Source organism: Melospiza georgiana, chromosome 2 (assembly GCF_028018845.1).
Source record: "Melospiza georgiana isolate bMelGeo1 chromosome 2, bMelGeo1.pri, whole genome shotgun sequence".
Lineage (NCBI taxonomy): Eukaryota > Metazoa > Chordata > Aves > Passeriformes > Passerellidae > Melospiza > Melospiza georgiana.
The window spans coordinates 109250312-109274679 of record NC_080431.1 but is presented as its reverse complement, the minus strand read 5'-3'; the positions used below and the strand labels follow the sequence as shown (position 1 = coordinate 109274679).

General features: G+C 39.6%; 1 protein-coding gene across 2 annotated transcripts in view; it reads left to right on the top strand.

Moving 5' to 3' along the window:
• TAB3 (TGF-beta activated kinase 1 (MAP3K7) binding protein 3) overlaps positions 1-22332 on the top strand; it is a 44024-nt gene extending 21692 nt beyond the window's left edge. Inside the window, exons 2-8 of one of the 2 annotated variants that reach the window (XM_058045648.1) lie at positions 3681-3776; positions 3965-4151; positions 7093-8542; positions 11584-11744; positions 13875-13968; positions 15510-15593; positions 17765-22332. In XM_058045648.1, the coding sequence (XP_057901631.1) occupies positions 4050-4151; positions 7093-8542; positions 11584-11744; positions 13875-13968; positions 15510-15593; positions 17765-17913 (2040 nt within the window). In that variant the 5' untranslated portion in view covers positions 3681-3776; positions 3965-4049 and the 3' untranslated portion in view covers positions 17914-22332. The remainder of the gene's footprint in view (positions 1-3680; positions 3777-3964; positions 4152-7092; positions 8543-11583; positions 11745-13874; positions 13969-15509; positions 15594-17764) is intronic. The other variant, XM_058045647.1, reaches the window with a different exon arrangement.
• The last annotated feature ends 2036 nt before the right edge of the window (positions 22333-24368 follow it).

Below are 24368 nucleotides of genomic sequence, written 5' to 3'. Positions count from 1 at the left end.
TTGCTTAGCCTGGAGGAGGCTGAGGGGAGACCTCAGTGCAGTCACAGCTTCCTCATGAGGGGAACAGGAGGGGCAGGCACTGAGCTCTGCTCTGTGGGGACAGTGACAGCACTGAGGGGAACAGGAGGGGCAGGCACTGATCTCTGCTCTGTGGGGACAGTGACAGCACCTGAGGGAACGGCCTGAAGCCAAGCCAGGGAGGATTAGGTTGGGTATCAGGAAAAGGTTCTTCCCCCAGAGGTCATTGGCCACTGGAACAGGGAAGTGGTCACAGCACCAAGGCTGGCAGAGTTCAAGAAGTGTTTGGACAATGCTGTCAGGCACAGTATGGTTCTTGGGGCTGTCCTGTGCAGGGCAAGGACTTTGATATTCCTTGTGGGTAGCTTCTGACCCCAATATATTTATGATTCTGTAAGCTGATTTTTTATTTTTGAAAAAAATTGATTTTTTTTCTTCTTACACTTCAATGCCCAAGTATTGTTACAAAACTCTGAACAATTAAATTTAAATTAATGCCTAAGAAACTGTCTTCCAGGTAGCCTCTTTTATGGAAATTCACTCAGTAATTACATTATTGTTCCCTACATAGTAATTGTGTAAGTGCACATCAGTACATAAGTTATACATTTTCAGACAGTATTGATTGACATAATTAGTATTTACTGACATAATTTAGTTTCAATTGGATCTTATTCCTGGTGATTTAGGTGTCTTTATTTAAATTGATTTACTGCTTCAGAAATGATGGTAGCAGAATAGATTCCCTTCTCTACATATTTGAACAGATCTTGGGGAGGATCAGACTCTAGTAGTTCTGCTTTTTTATTTACTCTTTCGGAAAAGAGGCATCAGTTGACTGTGGAACTGTTGGTTGTTTTCTTAACTCATCATATACACAAATGGCTTAAGGAAAAGATTAAATGTACATATCATTTGGGCATGTAAAAGGTGTGAAAAGGCAAATTACTCTATTTCTTTAGGACTTGAGTCATGGTTTGCTTAATCCCTGATATTCATTGAGTGGCTCCTGAGATCAGCTCTGCTTGTTAACACAGCAGGACCGATTCTGTGACAATATGCTGTGGTTTTGCCATTAGAACTGCTGTGTATTTAACACTGTTAATTTATTCCATCTTCATGAGATGCTTTTCATCCAGAGTTTGGGTACTCTCAACTCCTTCCTGAAAGCTGCAGATGAAACATCTTGTTTTCATTTTGACTTTATGTTAGTTTTTGATGCATCGAACTTTCAGCAATTACAAGGCTGGTCATGTAAGGCACCTCAGTGTGTCCCTTAGCCTGTGAATGCTGTGGAAGAAAGTCTTTGAAGGATTGCTTTCCTAGCGTGTTGTGGCTCAGCAGGAGTTCTTGTCTAAGCATCTCAGCTGTGCAGCCTTTGCTGTAAGCCCTTGGCTCTCTGAATAACTTGGTTCTCTGCCTGCCGTGTGCTGTGGAGCAACATGGGAAGTGGGTATTGTATTGCAGCCAGTTCGTGCCTGCTTAGAGTGGAAAATGTGCAGCCAGTTGTAGTCAGCTCAGGTCAAGTAGAATAAGCTGAACAAAATGCTGGACAATAGGTAGGACAAAAGGCTGGGCTTGTACATAATGACAATTGTAAATTTTGTGGTATTGGCTGGGGGGGAAAAAAACAACTAATTTCCACAGTAGCTTAGCGATGTAATCCAAGGACTTCAGAATGATTGTGTATTTGTTCATACTCCCCAAGAGTTTTGAGTCTCTTGTAGGCTTTTTAAGGCTATCTCTGTAAGTGTAAAGGCTGGAAGCTTTGACTCCTAAAATAAAAATGGAACTTTGTTACCCATTGTGTTTCTAAGTTTGGTAAAATTCATAGTTGGCCAGTAACTGCCAGTTACTTCGTGTTATACCTCTACTCACCACACATATTTGGGAAATGTTAGAAAACAAAAAGTTAACTTCTGTAATTTTAAGACTGTAGTAGAAAAACACTGATTGTGTTGATGATGGATCTTCTGTCCACATGTTTTGTTTACAGTCACCCATGTTATGTTTAAACTTTTAAGAGAGAAATGTTGCAAAGGCTCTTGCCAGTGCAAATGAAATTTTTATAATTATTAACTTCTGTTTCAGATGCCATCAGTTATTATTCCACAGAGGTTTTAACTGCAATTTATTCTGTTAGGGTACTCCTTCATTACTGCATTTCAGTCCTTGCCTCCTGGGATAAGGAGAGTTGTCTAGAAACACATAGAGCTTGATTGCTGTCAGGTTTTCTTTGAGTATTCTTGTGATGCTCTGCCTTTCAGAGTATAATGTTTGTTCATCATTTACAAAAAAAAATCAGGTTTATAAAAGATCCCCTATTGTGAGTGTAGACAAAAATTTTCTGCTGGAAGCTGCATTTCCTTTAAAAAAGAGCATTCCTGCAGTGAACAGAAATGAGTTGTGATGTACATGTAAGTTTATTGCGATATTTCCTAAGTCACAGGAAGATAATTCACATATCTCACTGTTCTTTAGACTAGTCTCATTTATCTTGAAAAAGTGTGTGACGTGGCAGATGTGATAGTGGGTGCTGCAGTAATGAGATGGGCCAGAGAGGGACCTTTCTGTGAGCACAGGTGGTGTTCAGTGAATGCTGGTGGCAGCTGGGAGCTGTCCACATGCAGAGCCACACATCCTGGGCTGGATTTAGCTCCTGCTTTTTTTACCCCTAAAACTTTAACAAAGTTTTTTTTTTTTACCCTAAACCTGACACTTTACTTTTCTTTGAAGATACATACTCTGTTTTCTTGCCTATGAAAATAAAGGAACTTTCAGAGGAAACTGTTGGAGTTTTAGTGCCTAGAGGTATGTGTGCATTTGCTGGTCTGTTGTGCTGCTGGAGGCTGCTGGAAGTTGAAATAACAAATGAAAAGCTGACTGAGTACCTGTGCCATGTGCCACCCACAGTTGCACTCAGGTCAAGATAAGCATGATTTAAACTTTGAGTAGATAATATATTATTAAACACCAGCTCTGCTGGTGTCTGAGTTTCATTTTCTTTTTGAACACAGCAGTGCATTCTCTGCAGTTAAGAATTCCACTGAGCAGTAGTGTTGGAAAGGCTTTTGAAGTTTAGCAGTTATAGATGTGTAACAGGGGCTGTGTCATGCAGCACCTCACACAAAGTTTTTGTGAATCTTTGCTTAGCTATCAGCTGCCTTTTGGTTACTGCTGTGATCATGAGCCACAAGCACAAAAAGCGTTTGTTGACTCAGACTGTATTTGCCTTCCAGTAGTCCTTGGGTATTGAAGTTCAGGTAGAATATTTGTGTTGTTGAATACAAGAATTTTGACACAGAAGGAGATTTAGGGGATTTTGTTTGCTTTGGTTTTTTTTCACTCATTATGTTAGTATGAATGTAACAGATACTTCACAAAAATCTTAGGTAGATGCTTCTCTAATCCTCCAAAGGGCTCTTAAAATTCTGTTTAATTCTTGTTCAGTTTCCCAAAAATTACTTCTGACTTCTTGGATTTATAGTGATGTAAAGACAAAAGAGTTTGAACCCTGTTGATAGAGTAGCTACTTTGTTTTCCAGCCTATTATTTCTAGCATGTTGTAAATAAGATGTGTAATTGGTAATAACTACATTCTTTTCTGCAGACTGTTCAGAATTTCACTGGCAGTAAATATATAACCGTTCTATTTTATGCAGGTCACAATAATTAAAGTCACACATGGTGCTACAGTGGGACTGAGTAAAGACCTGAACTAGCACATTGCAGTGCATTGCCCTATTGACATACCTGTGGTATGTTAAGTGTTTTAATATTACTATTTGAGATTATTCATTTATTATTTATGATTATTCCCAGCCTCTTGTGTTTAAGCCATTGTCTCTCGGTAGTTAAAAAGCATTACAGTAGTTTTTCTACACAAGCAGTTTGGGAACGACAAAGAATTGTGATGGCTTAAAAGATGGTGTTTTCTTTCTTACAGAAAATGCCAGAAGCCTCAGAAGACCACAATCACTGGAAGGCCTGTTGACTTCCATTCCCTGTGATCTGAACATCCTCCATCTGGCATGGCGCAGGGCAGCCAGCAGCTCGACGTGCAGGTACTCCACGACCTCCGGCAGCGCTTCCCTGAGATACCTGAGGGGGTGGTGTCTCAGTGCATGCTCCAGGTATGGTGAGCACTCTGTGTGGTTTATTTTGGCACAAATATGAGTTCAGTGTGGAAACCCTTTTTAGTAGTACGTGTGGAGCATAGGTTTTCATTCTCCTGGTTTTATTTTAAAAGGTTGGAAGACTCCACTACTTACATTTCTGTCTTGTCTTTTAGGTACAAAAATTCTGTCTTTCTTCACTTAGGTTTGTGGAGGTTATTTTGCACTCATGTTTTTTCATTGACTGTGTGATGTGTGACTGTATGCATATGGATAACAAAGAAAGTGGCTAATAGGATGTTAATTGATGATGGCTACATACATAACATACATATTCTGGAGCAGGTTTTAGTAAACAGTCACTCATCCTTCCAGGATAAGGAGCTGGACTTAGCTAGCAATCTGACAGTTTTCCCCCTTCATGGTATCTTTTCCTCATGGCTCTCCAGAGGTTTAGTTGTACTTCTCTCTTTCTAGGTAAGGTGGTGGTTTGTCTCTCTGCACTCCTTTTCCTTTCCATTTCATCCTTCCACCTTCATCTCAAATCAGAAATTGGAAGTGATAATAAGTTACCACATGGAATGAGTAGTGGTCATCTGGGAATACCTTCAGTTAATGGGAGGAATCAGGAATGGAATAGAAACATGCAAGATCTGGTGTGGCCATGGCTGAGGTTGAAAGCTGTACTTGCATCCTGCCTGTCCCTGGCAGATGAGCAGATTTACTCAGAATAGGGATTGTAATTTTTGCATTTTGTCTTCTAAACCATACAAATAAAAATTAATTGCTTTCAGACAAATGTAAAGCAGGGGAAGTCCTTCAGTTTAAAGCTTTACTTATCCTGACAGACATATCTTCTGTACTGTTAAGTACACAAACCTTTTGATGAACTGTGTTTGTCATAGACATTTTTAAACTGATAAAATTAAAGAACCTATAATGCTGCAGAAGCATATGGTGCTCTGTCTCTATTATATGGCATGATGGATAGCTAGTTAACTTTGCATAGCAAATACTTGTTATGTTTTAAAGTATAGATTTTGTTTCCAAACCCACTTCATGTTTTAAAGATGTGTGAGCTGATTTCCAATAACCATTTGCAATAAGTGCTCTAGATTTGAATCAGTTTAGAGTTTTAGACCTGTCAAAAATTGAGGGTCCTTTGAAATGACAATACATACATACCCTGATAAAATCAGATCAGAGCCTGTCCTGTATATGTTCTTTTTGCCTGCACCCTCACCAAGTGACCTAAGGAAACTGAAGGCTCTGTTCATGAAGTTCTGTTTAGATGGCAAGTGGCTGATGGTAGGGGTTCACTTTTTTGAGATTGCTGCCTTGGCATTGTGGTGCTGGTTGTTATTACAAGGTCTGGTTCCTACATATTCTGGTCTTAAATTTTTAGTGCTGTGTCTAAATATTCCCAGTGATCAATGATGTCTAGAAGGAGAGCTTAGTATGAAGGGAGGTTGTCAGGGACAAGTGTCAGTAGAGTGAGAGCTGTTCCTATTTAAGTGCTGCACTCTTCTGTCATGTTTAGTAGTAACTCTTCAAATGAGAAGATACAGAATATGTGAGTTCATCTGATAGTGAATTCATATGAAATTTTGGGCAAATCATCTTCACTCAGGTATTAAGACCGACTAGGTATAGTCCATGAGAAAGGAAATGTAATATGACTTCTCAACCAGTGGCTATTGAAAATTGTATTACAAGGCAATATATGTTTATATGTAATATATGCATACAAATTTATACAGTGATAGTGATTAAAATAGAAGTGCAGTCATTATTAATGTCCATTCCTTAGAATGGTAATTTTAGCACACTGAGGAAGGCAGGGGTGTATGTGCATATATAAATATGTACACACTTGCTGTGGAAGGAGGTGCTCTCTATCACAGAAGGTACCAGTCTTGGGTCATGTCTAACAAAGTTAGGGTGCTAAAGGCCAAATTTATTTGAACTTCAAGTCAAATTTGTTTTCTTTAGCTACTATGTAAATTAAAATCTGAACCACAGCTGATGGAGGCTGTTACATGATAAAGTGGGGAGAAAAATAAATCCACCATCTGGAACACTTTCTAGTGATTTTACTCATTTGGAAAAGCTATCATTTATGTTGTTCTTTTTACAGACTACATTAAGCTAAAATTAGTGGAGAGGGCAAGAAGGGAAACAGAATTCCCCATTATATTTCTCATTTGATTGATAATTTATTGTCTGTATAGTTTCAACTGCCAGCACCACAGAACAAATGAAACATTTAAAAGGGTTATTTGGTTTCTCACTGATGTATGAATAAACCTTTTTTAGCCTTAAGCTTGAAGTTCTTAAAGGCAGTTTAAATTTGGTTGGAATTGTAATGTTCTTTATGGAATCCCTGGGACTTCTTCAAGCAATACTTTGACTTCATTGTTAAGGTATTAAATACTGTCCTACGAATAAAAACTGCTTTAAAATTGGGTTGGGTTTTTAGTAAACAGTAAACTGAAAGTGAAAGCAGTAAATACTCAGATTAACATTGGAATGTTATCTGCATTTTTGTTTTGCTTCTTTAGAGTTTGCAATTTTGATCTAGTTTATTTTGATTTGTGTTGTTACTAGAAGTAGTTAATTGTACAAACTTGTTCCTTGAAGAGCATGCAGAGAGGTGTAACCATTGCTTTCCCAAAACTAGACTTTTTTTTTTTTGATGTGTCATAGTGTAACTAGTGTTAGCAGAGCATTTTGCTAGCTGCAATGTGAGCTATGTATTACTCACATACCACGTAGCAAGTATCATCTTTATTTCACAATACCTGTGTATGAAACATTACCCCTAGCTGTGTCCAGGCTGGGCCTGGTTGTGGCCTCAGCTGAGTGTTGAACACGGAGTGCTGGCTCTTTCTGTGCTCTGTGACAGTAATAGGTGCCTGTGACAGTAGTGACAGTAATAGGTGTCTGTTCTTGCTCCTAGAACAACAACAACCTCGATGCCTGTTGTCGAGCCCTCGCACAGGAGAGCAGCAAGTATTTGTATATGGAGTACCACAGCCCTGATGACACCAGAATGAACAGAAATAGCCTTTTGCACATTAATCTGGGTATTCATCCTCATAGCAGCTACCACGCAGGGGATGGAGCTCAGCTGAATGGTGGCCGTACGCTGGTGCACAGCTCCAGCGATGGCCACATTGACCCGCAGCGCACGGCAGGTAAACAGCTCATTTGCTTAGTGCAGGAACCACATTCTGCTCCCGCCGTCGTGGCAGCTTCTCCTAGTTACAATCCATTTTTTGTGAATGACCAGAATAGAAATGCAGCTACTCCTCCTCCACAGCCACCTCCACAGCCATCTTCCATACAACCAGGAATGAACACGTCTGCTATGCAAGGCCCTCCCACGTATATGCACATACCTCGGTACAGTACAAATCCCATTACTGTTACAGTATCACAAAACCTCCCCTCTGGACAGAGTGTACCCAGAGCTCTACAAATTCTTCCACAGATTCCAAGCAATCTTTATGGGACTCCTGGCTCTATTTATATTAGACAAACATCTCAAAGTTCTTCAGGACGACAGACTCCTCAGAATACACAGTGGCATTCGTCGCCACAGGGCCCAGTTCCACATTATACTCCTCGTCCTCTACCTGTATATCCACATCAACAGAACTACCAACCTTCTCAGTATTCTCCAAAACAGCCCCAGATCCCTCAGTCGGCTTTTCGATCTCCGCCCGCATCCCAGTGTCCCTCTCCCTTTGGCTCTCCTCAGCACCAAGTTCAACCTCCTCAGTTGAGTCACCAGAGTTCACATGTTTTCATGCCTCCTAGTCCTTCCACTGTCCCACCCCATCCATATCAGCAAGCATCCCAGACTTTTCAAAAGCAAGGTGGTCACTCTGTATCGTACCTTCCTCCTTTTGCTGGACCCAGTTTATCCAAAGGTTCCATGAATAAAATAGAAATTACAGTTGAGCCACCGCAAAGGCCCGGGACTGCGATGAACAGAAGCCCTTCACCTATAAGTAATCAACCATCTCAACGAAACCAGCACCCGCTGTATGCAGCCACTACTCCTCCTTCAAGCTCTCCATCCAGAGGTATGTCAGGACAACCCAAACCTCCATTTAGTGTTAATCCAGTATATATTACCTACACTCAACCAGCTGGACCTGCAGGTGCACCAACACAGTCTCCTCGGGTAATGGTGTCTCAGCCAAACCCAACCATTTTTAAAATCACAGTAGGTCGAGCACCGACTGAGAATCTTTTAAATTTAGTGGACCAAGAAGAGCGTTCTGCAGCACCAGAACCTATTCAGCCTATTTCTGTAATCCCAGGATCTGGAGGAGAAAAAGGAAGCCATAAGTATCAGAGAAGTTCTAGTTCTGGATCAGACGACTATGCTTACACTCAAGGTAAATGTTTCACCCTGCAAATTGTGGTTGTCGTAAAATGCATTTTCAGTTTGATTTTGCTGCTTAGTGAAAATTTTTGAACCTGTACAGAAAAAATAGAAACTGTGTCAAAATCAGACAGTTTTTTCTGATTTTTTTTAAAAACTGCCAAATTTCACTCCAATACATAAAGAATTTCTAAGAGTCCCAACATTGCTGTTCTTTCATCTTAGGGGACTTTGTTAAAACACTGCAGTTAACAATGATAATTAGTTTGTTCATGTACTGTGTGTCAGTTTTGTCAATTCTGCGTTGAAGAACTGGGTCATAAATTTACATGTGGATTTTTATAATGTTTTGTATTTGTTCATATTCAAGTATTTTAGAACACCTGGCTTCTGCATTTGGTTTAGATTGAAGAATATTAAGTCAAAGAGAAGAGAGAGAGATAAAATGCAGCTAAAAACCTTTGTGAATACAAATATTTTTTAAAGGTAATAAAATAATTATTTTGAAGAACTTAAATCAAAAGTTCACTTCTTCCACTTAGAGTTTTCAAAGAGGAAGAAGAGATTGGCAGATAAATTTTAGGATGTATGTTCTGCACAGGGATAAAACATAGTTTTGATATATAAATGAAGAATTTGGTAATTCAGTAAAGAAAAAAAATATGAAGTTAACCCTGAGCTGAAAACTACTTTTCTTGGAGTCATCTTCTGTGTAGATTGGAAACATTTAAAATTGAGCAAGTGAATCAATCTGCAAGCATTTAAACCAGTGATTTGGATAATGACAGAATGATAACCTGCAACAGGTATTTTCTGGATTTGTGTTTGGAAAGGACAGTCTATTCCTCTGTTGTTCCTTCTAGCCTTTGTTTTATTTCAGAGAGCTGAAGTGAGAGCTTATAGTTCTTCTCTGTAGTTCTTGATTTCCTTTTTCACCTACTGCCTTTTGAGCTCTTCTGGCTCATCAACAAAGCTGTTTTGTACCTCGTAGACTCAATTAGAAGTTCTGTAGACCCAATTCTTCAGTAAAAATGAATGCCAGTAGGTCTGTAACTGAGGCCTTGTGCTTTGGTAGTGTTGCTATTACAGCTTCAGTAGAGGTTGTCATTTATGTGAGAAAAATGCAAGTAGCTTCACATAGCTGTGAAAAACATAGTTCTGAAATGTAAGACTTGGTTTTGCCTTTGTGCCTTCCACTAGCTTTGTGACTCTGAAAAGTAAACCAAATAAAACCAATTAGTGTATGCTTTTTGGGGTGTTTGCATTTGTGGCAATACCTACCAGAGGTTTTTTGGGTTTTTTTTTTTTATTGCTGCACTCTGAAGTCTTGATAGAAATAAATTAGAGAGGAATAAATATTTTATCTTTACTACCACAAAGGAATCCTAGAAAAGAGTATGTTTAACAGCTTAATTTAGGGAACAAGTTTGTTTAATTTTTGCTGGAATGTGAGCCATTGTAAAAAGTGTAACCAGAAATTCATTCTAGTTTCTATACTTTGCTTCTTTGTAATATGAGTCATATTTGGTGAGTTGTACTAGAGTTCAATGTGAAGCTCTGAAATGTAGTCACACCATGTTAAGTTGAAGGAATCACACAGAGAGAGGGTTTGGTAACAATAGTGGAAAATCATCCAGTCTAATATCTGTACTTCTTAATTCTGCTTGCATGACTTATGCCTGCTACTTGAAAAAGTAGAGAATAGTTCTGTTAAATAATTCTGCTGCCTGTAGTGTAAAAACACCTGGTGTTATTCTTGGCTAGGCTCTTTGGTGTTTATTTGTTGGCCATGAATTGGTGAATCCATACAAAATCCAAATTACAGTGCTACATTTTTGTGTGGAATGCTGATATATGCTTCTAACAGGTTGGGGTATTCTTATTTTGCAGTAAGTTGTCGTGGTGTTACTTATTTTTCTAATTCTTTTTAGCTCATATGTTAATATTCTTGGATAGTATGTGCTTTTCCTTTGCCTTTGTTGGATGGGATGAAGAAAAGGGCACATTCTGGCTGTGACTTTTCATGAAGTATCATTTTGCAGGTTCTACAGCTTCCTTGCTTTGAGCATTGTTACATGAGCAGCATGTTTGTCTGAATACCCACATCAAATGTCTTATTTTTCTCTGTCCTAGCAGACTTCAATCAGGTAAAACCAGCCTGATCAGAAAGGATTAAGCATCACACTGACTTGGCCAGCTTTGCACCATGATGAAATACTGAGAAATACTCTTCTTTATGAAGCTGAATATTATCTTCTAGCTAGTCAAAATTCTTTTCTTTGATTCTCTGGGAGCCCAAAGCAGTTTGTGACTGAGAGTCATAAATGTCAGTACCATGATGAAAATGAGGGAGTGACTCAACAGCAGAGAGAAGTTGGAGAAATTGATCTGTTACAAAATTAAGATCTGAAGCACCTGAGCTGACTCAACTTTTTATTTTCTGGATTCTATAGTTTATTTTGTTGAAGATCCATGGTTTTTCCTCTGAACCCTTAGGAACTTACAATATTGAGGATTACAATATTTCCTGAAAAGCTAAAACTACTTAAAAGTTATACCATAGTTTATAATGGCAATGTAAAAAAACAAATTTGGGACTGACATTTGGCTAATGTCTCAGAGCTGGTGTGTCAGCTGCTGTTGAGCTGCAGGTATGAACTGTGTGTTACCTCCTGATCTTACCTCTAGTATATTTTTTTTGTCAGTAGAGTATTAGTATAACTAGGTTGCTGTTTCATCCTGAGAAGCTGTCTCCTTGTACAGGTGCCTTTGTATTTTTGAGACGAGAAAGACCAAATGCAAAAAAAGAAGCTTTGACCAAAATGGTAATAACAACTTCAAGTTACTGTATAAAATGTGGTTTTATTCTGGAAGAACTTTGTTCTAAATTGTAGTTCATTTGGCATGAAAGCATCTTCACACTGATATTTGGCTGCATGTCTGTGATCACCTTTTTTTTTCCAGAAGGGTCACTCATGAGTCTTACTGATAAGTTCAGAATTCAGTGTTGAGGTTTTTATGTGCTGGTAACTATTTCTTTGTGTAAAACATTAGCCTTGCTGTTACATCAACGGGCAAGGATGGAGAGGTTAGCAAAGGAGCTGAAGCTTGAGAAGGAAGAGCTTGAACGCCTGAAGACTGAAGTCAATGGCATGGAGCATGATCTGATGCAGAGGCGGCTTCGGAGGGTCAGCTGTACAACTGCAATTCCCACAGTAAGCAAGTTGTTAGTATTTTAATTCAACATACACATTCATTCTTTGTGTTTTGATGAAACTAAGGTACTGTTCAAATATACTTCTGAGTATAAAATCTTCAGTCTTTGGGGACACTTTAAGTACTTGACTTGTCATAAGCTAATTCTTGTAGTTGATGAAATGGATATGTGTGCAGTTTTCTTGGTGTTCCCAGCAAAGCTTCAGAAGGTTGTATGCATGTACTTCTGTGGATCACAGAACTGCATATACTTAGTTCCTTACCAACAATAAAAGTATCTCCAAGTATATCTGTTCAATAAGCCTTAGCCATATAGAGCTTGGTGTCCATGCAGGAAGTTTTAGCTTTTGTTTTTAAAAAGCTATTTTATTGTTTGAGTAGTTGCTTCTCATAGACAGTATTTCTCTTTTGGTATGTGCAGGATGTGCCAAATAACTGTTCAGTGTCAGTGTTGCCTGAAATAGTTGGAACTCTCCTTTTTACCTTGTTGATTCTTCTTATCTGTGTGACTTCCACCTGCAAGTGACTCTAGCCCAAACATGTGTGTGGCTCTGATAAGAGAATTCATCTGGCTGAAAAATAGCTTCCACTGTGTGTAGTTGTTAAGCAAATCAGCTCAGACTTACTGGCTGTATTGACACAAACAATAACCACAGGTGTAGGCTGGAAGGCACAGAAGGGCTGTTGGCTGCTTTGCTGTGGCTGTTCTATGTCTCACCTGTTTCAGGGCAGCATTTGGCACAGATGAACCTGGGAGAAGTTCAGAGGCACTGAGTGTGCCAGGATGAGGTTAGGAAAGCCAGAGACCAACTGGAGGTGAATCTGGCACAGGATTTCAAAGACCAAAAGAAAGGCTTCTGTTACTGCCTAGGTGACAGCAGGAAGACCAGTGAAAATGTGGGCTCAGCAAGTTGGGGGTATGGTTATGTAGGACATGGAAAAGGCTTGAGATACTGAATGAACTTCTTGGTTCAGTCTTTACAGTCCATCAGGAATCCCAGGTCCCAGAGACCCTGGGAAAAGTGTGAAGCAAAGAAAGTACACCCTTAATGGAAGAGAATCAGGTCAGGGAATGCTTAGGCAAAGCAGTCATACACGAGGTCATAATCCTGGATGAGATACCTGTGAGTGCTGAGGGAGCTGGCAGCTGTCATTGCAAGGCCACTCCAGGTAATCTTTGGTTCATTAATGGTGTTTGGGAAAGTTCCCAAAGGCTGGAGGAGAGCAAATATCACTGATGTCTGCCAGAAGGGGAGGACCCAGGGAACTAAGGTTGGTCAGCCTCACTTTGATCCTTAGGAAAGTTATTGAGACCCTTGGGAATGCTGCTGACCCTTTCCAGGCACGTGAAGGACAAGAAAGTGGTCAGCAGCAGTCACATAGATTCACCAAGGGGAAGCCAAGCTTGGCCAATCTGGTAAACTTCTAGGAAACAAAGTCCTAGATGATCTCCAGAGGTTCCTTGCAACCTTGAATATTCTGTGATTATGTGACTGTGATGCTGGAATGTATCCTAGGATAAAATGTGTTAGTGATTGATGCTGCTAGTATTAAAAAAGCTTTCCATTCCAGGAACTTAGGGTTTCTCAATGATATGCAAATATATGCACTTAAATAACTGATTATGCTGTTAAAAATAATTGCAGTCCTTCATCATTGAATGATTTAAATATACTGAGCTAAAAGGTTGGGCTTCTTGGAGCTCCTTGGGTTGATGGAAATGAATAAACTTTTAACCTCATTCAGTCATAAGCAAGTAATAGTTAATGTGGGCTGCAGTTTGTATTCTGGTTTTGATTATCTTGATGCAGACTCAGGTAGCAAGTCATCCACTTATACAGAATTTAGTAACGTGTGTGGTTTTATAAACTTGAGCTCAGCTATGTCACCTTACTGATGAATTTTAATATTAAGTAACTTGTCTGTTTTCCTCCTCACATACCAATAGAAGAATGTTTTTTGAGGGCAGGTGAGTTAGGAATAGTAGGCCAGACACTTGGACTTCTTTCAGTGCCTTATCTATACTCAGTTTTCAGTAAAGCTGTTAACAAAGACATAGCAATGTTATTTCTATTTCAAATAAGATGCTGACTTTTCCACAATTACTATTTTGGGATGTTTCTTTCTAGCCTGAGGAAATGACCAGATTGAGGAGCCTCAACAGACAACTCCAGATAAATGTTGACTGTACACTGAAAGAAGTTGATCTCCTTCAATCTAGAGGTATTGAATTGATACTTTTAAAGAAACATCATTTGGATATGGTCACAAACATGAGTCTGCTGGAGGTTAGGAAGGCTCTGCAGGGCCTCTGGGCATGTTGGACCAATGGGGTGAGGTCAATTTTATGAGGTTCAAAAAGCATCACAACAACCCCAGGCAGAGCTGCAGGCTTGGGACAGAGTGGCTGGAAAGGTGTCAGGAGGAAAAGGAGCTGGGGGTGCTGGTCAGCAGCAGCTGGACATGATCCAGGTGTGCCCAGGGCGCCCAATGGCACCTGGCCTGGATCAGCAATAGTGTGGCAGCAGGACCAGGGCAGGGATTGTCCCCCTGTGCTCAGCACTGGTGAGGCCACACCTCAAATCCTGTATCCAGTTTGGGGCCTCTCACTGCAGGAAAGGCACTGAGGGGCTGGAGTGAGTGCAGAGCAGGGCAGCAGAGCTGGGGAAGGGTCTGGAGCACAGGACTGATGAGGAGCAGCTGAGGGAGCTGGGGGTGTTTGGCCTGGAGAAAAGGAGGCTCAGGGGGACCTCATTGCTCTTTACAATAATGTGAAAGGCGTCTCTTCTCCCAGGTAACAAGTGACAGACGAGAGGAAACAGCCTCAAGTTGCACCAGAGCAGGTTTAGATTGAATATTAGGGAAAATGTCTCCAGGGCAAGTGTTGCCAAGCATTGGAACAGGCTGCCTGGGGAAGTGGGGGGAAGTGGTGGAGTTGCCATCCCTGGAGGTATTTAAAAAACCTACAGATGCAGCTCCTGGAGACATGGGTCAGTGATGGACTTGGCAGTGCTGGGGTAGCAGTTGGACTCAATGGTCTTTGAGGTCTTCTCCAACCTAAATGATCCTATGGTTCTAATATGCCATGTGCTTAAATGTGAATATTTGGAGTTTTTAGAGTTCAATTTATATTAGCAGTGACACCTCTAAAAGAAGGTGGGTGTTTTTTCAGTAGCAACCTAATAAACTTGGCTTGCTAATACTTCTGTTGGCCAAGTTAAATTCCATTAGCAACAAAGTGGTGACATAAAATGACTTTGCCAAGAGCATATTAAAAAAATTACTCCTTTATGAAGATCCTTCACTTAAAATTTTAACTTCTTGCTGACAAAGGCTGTGGCCAAATAATACAGAACTGAACAATGAGTTGCAACCAAGAGGCTGACAAACAGAAATTTACTAGGTTTTTTAAAAGTCTTTTTTTAACAGAAACTTGTCTTAAATAGAATCAGGATTAGGAATAGATTAGGATATGCACAGTCCTTTTTTATCAAGGAAGTATCCTGTAGGAAGATGTACATTTCACATGTTTTCATGGCAATGCAAAATGTTGAGCTGGAGTTGATTTTTCAGTATGGGATTGCCCTGCTAAAAATTACTGTGATTGACAGAAAACTAAAATTATATGACAAAACTTGTGAAAAAGCTAAGATATAATGTCATAATAAGATGATGTATAAAATAAGAAGCCTTTGGATGTTTATGTCACTGGCATAGGCATTTAAATAACCTTCACCTTACACTTTCTTTTTCTTTTCTGACAGGAAACTTTGATCCGAAGGCCACATGTAACTTCTATGATAACATAGAGCCTGGTCCTGTTGTGCCACCAAAGCCATATAAAAAAGGTAGGTCAACAAACAGGCATTATCACCAAATCTGCATTGAGTGAGGTTTTTTTTCTTTTTAAACAATCCCTGTGGTGGCAGGAAGCAGCTCTAGTTATTTAACTTTTCTGTCTATAACTCAAACCAGAACATTTTTCTATAAGTGCAGTAATCCTGGCTACAACTTGTTTTCCTCAGGCAGACTGTTTTGAATGAATGTTCTGTTAATACCACCTTGATTATAAACAGTTATTCCCTACTAGAAAAAAGAGCTGAAATAGCTAGTGTGGAATCCTGTGCTCTGATACAGAAAAAACAACAATCTTTTCCCTGAAAATATTATGTGTGATAAGATTTATAACATTGTGTCTGCTCTTGCTGTACCTAGCATGCACTGCACTTGTTAGTGGAAAGGAAGCAGCTGAATCAGTAATCCTGTGGTCTCCCTGACACTCCAGAGTTTGTAAATGAATTCTGGTTGCTGATAACACTCCACAAAGGTTTCTGTAGGTGAATTTTGAATTCATATTAGGAAATTTTCCCCCTCTTTTGAAGCATTTTACTCCTCAATCTAATAAAATGATTACTGAGTAGAAATTTAAAAGAAAGAGAAGGCCTAGAACTGCTTTTCTGGCTCAAGGAAAAGATAATACTGGGAGGAGTTCCCTGCGTTAGGTGGTAGTGTCCGGGAAAGCAGTAGCACCAGGTGAGCCATGGTGTGCCTGGCTGGAGTCACCTTAAATTGCAGTGATCATGCTGTTGATTAAGGAGTTGTTAAATTTGTGGTGCTTGAAGAAATTCTCTTGATTACACTACAATATTTAATGTATTATTTCAAAGCAAAACAATGTGCAAAACTCAATGTGAAATGAGTTATTTTATTTGGAAGTTAGGGTAGTGCCTTGTAAGGATTTGTACAACGAGCTTCCTGGTTTTGTCTGCCAGCTTATCAGAGTTCAGTTGTAGGGCTGCTGTACTGTAGTCAGAGCTTGGATTGTTACATGGAGGCATCAATTTTTTTTTTTGTTGTTGTTAAATAATAAATATTGTTTAATATTGAGCTGTTGGAAGCGTGGGCAGCCAGACGGGCGTGGGCAGACAAGGGTGTGCTCTGTGCTGCCATCTGGCCGGGCAGTGGAACGCAGTGAGTGCCCACACTGCCTGCCTCACCAGGAATTTGTTGAGGTCAAGCACTGCTGATGTGGCTGTGACTGTGCAGCTTCTGGCCAGGAGGCTGCATCTAAGCAAAGAGATTACTTTTATTTCTTTTGTTAGTCTCTGAAGACTTCAGTACTGTCTGCACTAAGGTTGTAATCAGGGTCTGCTGCATTTCTTAGCAGGTGGGGCAGCAACTGCAAATTACTTTGTGTGCAGTTACAAATTGCAGACCTTTGTTAGACATGAGTTCACTGATGTTTAGCAGCTGGGTATCCCAGCCATACCTTCTAGGTGTGTGTCAATGTTAATAAATATTAACATTTTCTAACGGTGTTTCCACATCCTGGGAGTATTCCTTACTTATAGTATATAACCTGAGGTGTTGAGGTGGTGTCAGGAGACATGGAAAACCGAGTGTTTCTGTGGGTTAAGGCCTATTGTGTGATTTGCATATGTACTGATTTTATGAGTGAAAACAGACTTAAATGCTGATTCATGTACATATATCCCTGCTTCAAAGGCATGAGGAAGAATTGTCTTGTTTTGAAATAGGGCTGTCATTTTATTTTTAGATTGTATTCTTTTTCAGCCTGAGTTAATGCTAGAAATAATATGTGTTTTGTCAGACTGCTTGAAGCAACTAAGTTAGAAGTAGTTTTCCCTTTCAGGTGAAGCAGGGTTATTGTAATTAAATATTTGGAAATAGGCTGCTGTGTGTAAACCTTAACAGGATGGTGCTGCAGTGCCAGTAACAAACTAGTATGCTTTGAGCTGTTAAACCTTTAGCAGCATCAGTGACCTAACAGGGATGAGTTCTCTTGTTGGTTATAAGGTGTTACAGTTAAGTGGCTCTTCACAGAAGTGAAATACTTCAAATATTCACATTTCACAAACTGAATTAGAAGTGCTTTAGGAAGAGTTTTCCATGTTCATTTTAAGATTGACTGTTTAATTAGGTGACCTTTCAGTAGTGTTATCTTGTCTATTGATCTTTCTCTGCTGAAATAAAATGTTTTCTTTTTGCTTTTCTCTAGATCATCAAAACAGCTCCAAACAGACTCCACGGACTCAGCCAAGAGATGAAGACTTTGAAGGGGCCCCATGGAATTGTGGTAGCTGCACCTTTCTAAATCACCCAGCACTAAATCGCTGTGAACAGTGTGAAATGCCACGATACACCTGAAATTCAGGAGAGGGCTGCACTGGGTTGAACACAGGCTCTCAAGCCAACAGCTGTAAGAGAAGGAAACATGGGGAACCTTTCAGTCCACCTGCCCGGCCTTTGCCAGTCAACAATCTTCATACTGCAAGGGGTGGGGGTAACGTGCTAGGATGTTTCTGCTTCTGCTGCACTAGAAAATAAGTAAATTAAGGGTTAAATTCCTTCCCATTGTAGTGAGCAAAGCAGAAAATGAAACCTGAAAATGTAAAAGGATTAATTTTGAGAAGAATGTATGCAGGAAAGCAAATAACTACTGGTGTTTATTCCTGTGGTTATAGTTACTGCTTAGTGGCTCTAAAAACAACCAACCCAAAACTACTGGTTTTTTAAAGAAAATTATAGGACTCTTAGAAATGGTGTGAAGTGTTACACTTAACCAGAAAAACTGGAGAGCCAGAGCTGACTTAACCTGGCCACAGCTAGCTGGAAAACAAAGGCTCCCTGTGCTTCTAGATTGTAAGCCACTGAAAAAGAAGACAGGTAAATGCAATGATAAATTTTGCGATGTATAAAAAAAAAACAAGGAGAAGGGTATTTGTAATTGCTGCTTTTTTTCAGGGTAACTTATGTCTACAAAAAATTGCTGTTTGAAATAGTGACCTGAGGTGACTCAGTGAGGAATGGTGTGAGTGTTTCAGAGAGTGTAATCAGAGGTAATTTTTTACAATCCCGTTTGCTTGTACAGTGCCCACCTGGCTGTGTCAACACTGGTAATAAACTGAGAATGAATTCTACCACGTTGCAAATGAAAATCCTGCTGCATGCTTTCATTGGGCCGTCGTGTTTCCAAGCTCAAAGGATGCTTTTCTGCACAACCCTCTGAGCCTGTGCTGTGCAGCAGTACAGTGAGATATGCCATGCACAGGCTAGTCCAAATTCCATTTGGAAGACTTGGGCTCAGCCATGGTTGTGTTTGAGAAGAGTTTGTACCCAGTTCCTTAGGCCTTTTCAGCTTCCAATTTGTGAAGAATTCATGGTGTTTACAGCACAGAAGGTACTTTGTGCCCCAGATCAAAGTTAGCTGAAAAATGATTAATCAGTTCTTCAGTAAAGGTTTATTTGCACATTATTAATAAACCAGCCTGTACAAAATAGCAGATGCCAGATCCTGAAGAACTACACACTGCATTCTTTCTATTTTGGTCAGGAAATATTTGTCATAGGTTAAAGAACGTAAGACTTGCAATTGAAAATCCTACTGGTACTTATCTGCCTATGATACACTGTATTCTAAAGGTGATGTTCAATCTGTCTGGATGCTTCAGGCTGCTGGAATAAAGCACTGGATACTTTGAGATCGACCTTGGGTTTGGGCAGCTGAATGACTCTGTGACACAACTGTGTGCCTGAGTAGGGTGTTCTGTGTACTGGTCAGAGGCTGGTACAGTGCATTTGAGTTTTTATGGTATAACTTCATCACAATTCAGAGATGCAGCCAAGCACTTCAGCTGAATTATGGTAATTGACTCGGTAAAGCAAAATTTGCTATTAAATTTACCATGAAAGTTTGAAACTGCTTCATTTTAAGCTGTTCTTAGCTCATGGCAGCCACATCATTTTGTCAATTACCACAGTTCACCCGATGTGTGATAACATGCTAAGCTGTGGTAGAACAATCATATGTCTGAATCCTTATTTAAAATAAAGCAGCATTTGCAAGGGGTGGGTGGAGAAAAACTCATCTTGACTGCATTGCTCAATCTGGTGTCTTCTTTCCCCACAGTTTATAAAGACAACAGTAAGAGCCAAACTGTTGATCTTAGATGAGGAACCAATATTTTATCTGGCATTTTTCAATATGTTCTTGCACTAAATCTTCAGAATAAATTAAAACAAGCTAAGAGGTCTCCAGCAATCAGTGTGCACCACTAATGAGCAAAACTAAGTCAAAGGCATCAGAGATAGTTTTCCTTCCTTCCCTGTGATTTACACTGCTGTGAGGGGGGCTCATCACATGTGGAAGGGGGTAAGAAAGTTACTGCCAGTTACTGTCAGCTGAAATTGAAAGGCAGGTATTAATTTTGTGCATGTCAGTGTACAGTTTCACAAAACTGAGAACTAGAAAACAGATGAGCAGAAGCATTGCTGTTATCAGCTACATAACAAATGACTCCAAACAATACCAGTAACTTCATGGCTTTTCTATCCTGATGCCTTTGCCATTGTATTATTTCAATTTTCTGTTCCTTTGTACTTCTGGTGAAGTTCTAGAAGCATTTGTTTTTGCTGGAATTACAAAAAAGATAGCAACTGAAGTGACAGTCAGCAAATGAGAGTAGGGGTGTCATGCAAAAACACAGTTGTACCATTTTCTGACAGAATAGATGCTACTTTCAAAGGAGGAGGTGCAAATAATGCATTCAGTCCAAAAATGCCCTGAACTGCAATAACCTTACATGGAGACTTGCAAATCTTAGTCCCAGCTTCACCAGAGGAAGAGAAGGAGGGCTGCCACCACAGCAAGGTACTCATTGGAAGAGCGAGTGAGTGCCATTAAATTGAAAAATGAATCCTTTGTACCAATGACTTCACTTGGTTTTTTCAATTACTCTCATTTGTTGCTTGTACAAACAAAGAAAGAAAACCACCACACCCTTCTGTTGTATTCTTTTACTTGTAAATCCCATACTCAAACTTTAATAGTAAAGACTTGACATGGTGCTTGAATATTTCTAGTTTGTTAGAATGTAATTGTATTTTAAATATTGGAAGATCCATTTTCCTTCTGAAAGCAGGTGATGCCATTCAAACCCCAACTGAATTGTAGATTATACCAAAAAGATTGGTTTATGGAATATTTATTGAATGCACATAAAACCCTAATGTCAGCTGGCAACAAAATGCACTGTATTGTATAAAACTTGTGTGTGTGTGAGTGAGAGAGAGAATGTTGGGATGCTATTGATTTAATGCACTACTTGTATTTTCTTTTTTCCTTAATGACTGAGCTTTCCCTCAACAATGCTACTAGATTGGTAGAGTTTGTAACTGACTTGGACATTCAGTTATTCAAAATGATCTCATTGTTCATTGAAATTTTATAAAGCTTATTTTATATTTACTGTGCTATTAAGATGAATTCCCTTTAATTATAGGATACTACTGTAGCTCTTGAAAAGTTTATTTAGAGTGGGGCTTGTGAAAATTATTCAGAACATAGTAAACCAAAAGAAATCCTGAACTTTGGATCTACTTTTAATTATTAGTCTTGTTTGGGTGAAGAGGAAGGGGGTGGGAAAGGAAAAGGAAAAGGAAAGGAATACTTTGTAAAATGTAGTCTTAGATCAGATTGAATTGTGTATCTGTGTGTCTGTTGTATGTGTGTGTTTCCCTTGAAAAATGGGAGGTGTGGTGAAAAGGTGTAATAATTCTTAAAAGAGCTGGTCTCAGTACTTTCTGATTATGATATGCTACTGAATCACGTTTGTTTTTATTTTTAAACCCAGCTTTTCTCTCAATTACTTTTGTCTCTCCCAGCTATACATCTCTCACTTCAATTTCTAAATACTTTTCAATTTCTAAATACTTCTACATTTAATATTGATTGTAAAATCCCTTGAAACTGAAATAGAAATACTTGAGTTGAAATGGGGACAAAATAAAAACAATAAAGAATGTTTTAAAAAAGAATGTGAGAATATTAAATATGTTAAAAACAAGCTTGTCATCAGGATGATAGTTCTTTTAAAATGCAATGGTGTACCCTAGAATGTGAACATGACTATCCTGATGAGAAGTGCATGGTTGGACATTAAGAATTCAACAGCCAATTTGGTACCACAGAATTGATGTGCTCTGTTCTGCAGCGACTCCAAATCCCACAAGGAAGGAAGACATGCACACATATCACATCTCACAGTCAGTACTGTCTCTGTGTGCAGCTGCATTTGTTTTTGTTTCAAAAAGTCAATCTTACATGAACCCAGACATGACTGAGTTTTGCCACATTTCTTCAGTTGGGGCTTTCATTGCTGTATATGTCCATAAATGCAAATATTTTTCTTGGAATAATCAGAAATCAATGGAGTTAATGCAATATTATAATCCTGGATTTCCAGTATCTTTGAAACCAATTTTAAAAAACTGTGTTCTTGAAACTTATTTATTTATGGTGGCACCAGTGTATCTAATCCATACTTCCTGCTGTGTGAAACCCTGTTAAATTTTTTCATTAAAAAAAAGAAGACACGATCTTGTTTAATCCTGTATATATGGTGTCTACATTCTAGATTTGTGTATGCTGTGAATGAACTTATTACTAAGAGATGAAATTGTATAAAAGCATTCAGAGGCTATGCATGCATGGTACCTCCAGAAAGTGCATACTCCAAGTTGCAGATTCCTGCAAAAATAAATTAATAAAACTAAGCAAACATCACATCCTGCATTTGTTCTCGTATGTAGTAGGAAACATTTTTAAAGTACAGCCTTTTTTGCCCTTCATAGCCTGATTGTTTCTGGGCTCCCACTTGGACCTGTAGCTGTAGCAAGTTTGTTTCAGGTCTTTTGGGGTTTTGTTTTGGTGATCATAAGGTATTTGCTGAATATTGAACTGGGGTCTAAATCTTGTTCTCATGAATGTGGATGAGCAGGAATCCCATTTAGATGATGGATATTGTGTGTAGCTTCTGCTGTGGAAGCAGGACATAGCACGTTCAGAGTGTGAGGCGGCCTCAGCACTTCTCCCTTGGACAGAAGGTCGTTCCAGCTCTGCTGCTGCAGCCCCTCGGGGCTGGGGCCTGGATGGTGCCTGCAGTACCTGCAGCACACGAGTCCTTCTGCTGCCTTAACTTTTGGAAAGGCACTGCTCTGGGAGAGGGGGGAGAGGTGGAAGTGCACAAGTGTGAGTGCCGGCACTTCCTAGGGCTGTGTTCTCCATGGTGTCAGCAGCTCTGGAGCTGTGCCCTGCTGGGTTCTGCTCACACACACTGAAGGTCCTTCAGCACCTTCCTGCTCACAAACCTGCTGAACTTCAGTCAGGAAACACAGGTAAGAACTTCATTCTGCATTCCTTTTGCTGAATTGACTTTATCACAGTCTCAGGAGACATTTGTATTTTAATTAAGCATTTGATTTTTTTCACTTTAGAAGTCATTGCAGTTGGAACAGATTAAAAAAAAAAAAAAACACACCAAAAAACATACAAAACTTGAGATACCTGTAAAGTATATTGTGCTAACGGAGACCATGCAGACCCAAAAGACACCAGTCTAACAAGGTCACCATTTTTTGTTGTTTCCCTGAAGTCCAGAGGAGGCAGATCTGACTGAATTGCATAAAGCTGGTTGATTAATTCCTCAGGATAACTTGGCTTTGGCAGCAGTGAACTGTGTCTTAAACCTGTGGCTGTTTGAGAGATAGTTTGTCCTGTGGTCTGGTAAATATTCCTGGAATGTAGTGCTGCTGCTTCTACTGAGGACAGTCCATGCTGTGATGGGCAGGTGCTGTGCATTCTCTATTGCACCGTCTCTGCTTGTAAATGCACTTTTTGAAGGAGCTGGTTGATGCCTGGCTTTGAATGGCCGGACTCAAAGTGTTATGTGCTCAGTGGGCTGCCTGAATTTTTATGGAAACCTTGTGAAGTTGCTGAAGAAGGGGCTTTGTTAATTTTTAGCTGGAGGGCCTGTGATTATCACGTGTTCTAGTTTGACAGCAAAGCCAGGCCAGACCTGGAAAAGCCTTTTTCAGGGGCACCACTCTGCTTCAGAAAATATTTTTTCTCTAGAAAACAATAATGTATTGAGATAAACAAAAACAACAACAACGAAAAAACACCTCTGCAGGTAATTTTCCAGATAGGCAAGACTTACAACCTTTCAGGTATTTGCTGCTTTTGCAAGCTTCATTTTGAAAATACAGATTCATTGTCCCTTCTTCCTTCCTGAAGTTAACAAAATCTCTCTTGCCTGGTTTACTTAAAAATGAAGTCAATATGGTTCATTACTGCTTTAGAAACTAAGCCACAGAGCCTGGGAGTTAAAGATGTGCAATGCAGGTGCTGCTTTGCTTTTGACTAAAGACTTCTCTTTTTTTTTGAAAAGTTTTAGGAAAAGAAGTTTAGGGAAAACATGGAATACTTCAGGAAAAAAGCTGCTAGGTGGGGAAAGTTTTCATGGTTTTGAATGTGATATTCTGATTACAGACTGGTAAGCCCAACAGTGTGTTCTGCATTTGGTGCTGAGTTCTGGCATTGGTTGCGGTGATGGAATAGCCACAGCTCAAAAATTCATCCCAAACTCTCATTGGCTCTCTGCTGGATTGCTCTAAAGTATCCCAAATCAGTCTTGCACATTTCAGGCTTGGGGGTTATGTTTTATTTCACCTGAAATTACCACTCTCTACTTTTGAGCCATTCAGTTAAATCCAATGATTTTGCAAGACAGGAGTTGGTTTTGGCAGTACCTGTGTGCTGGGGA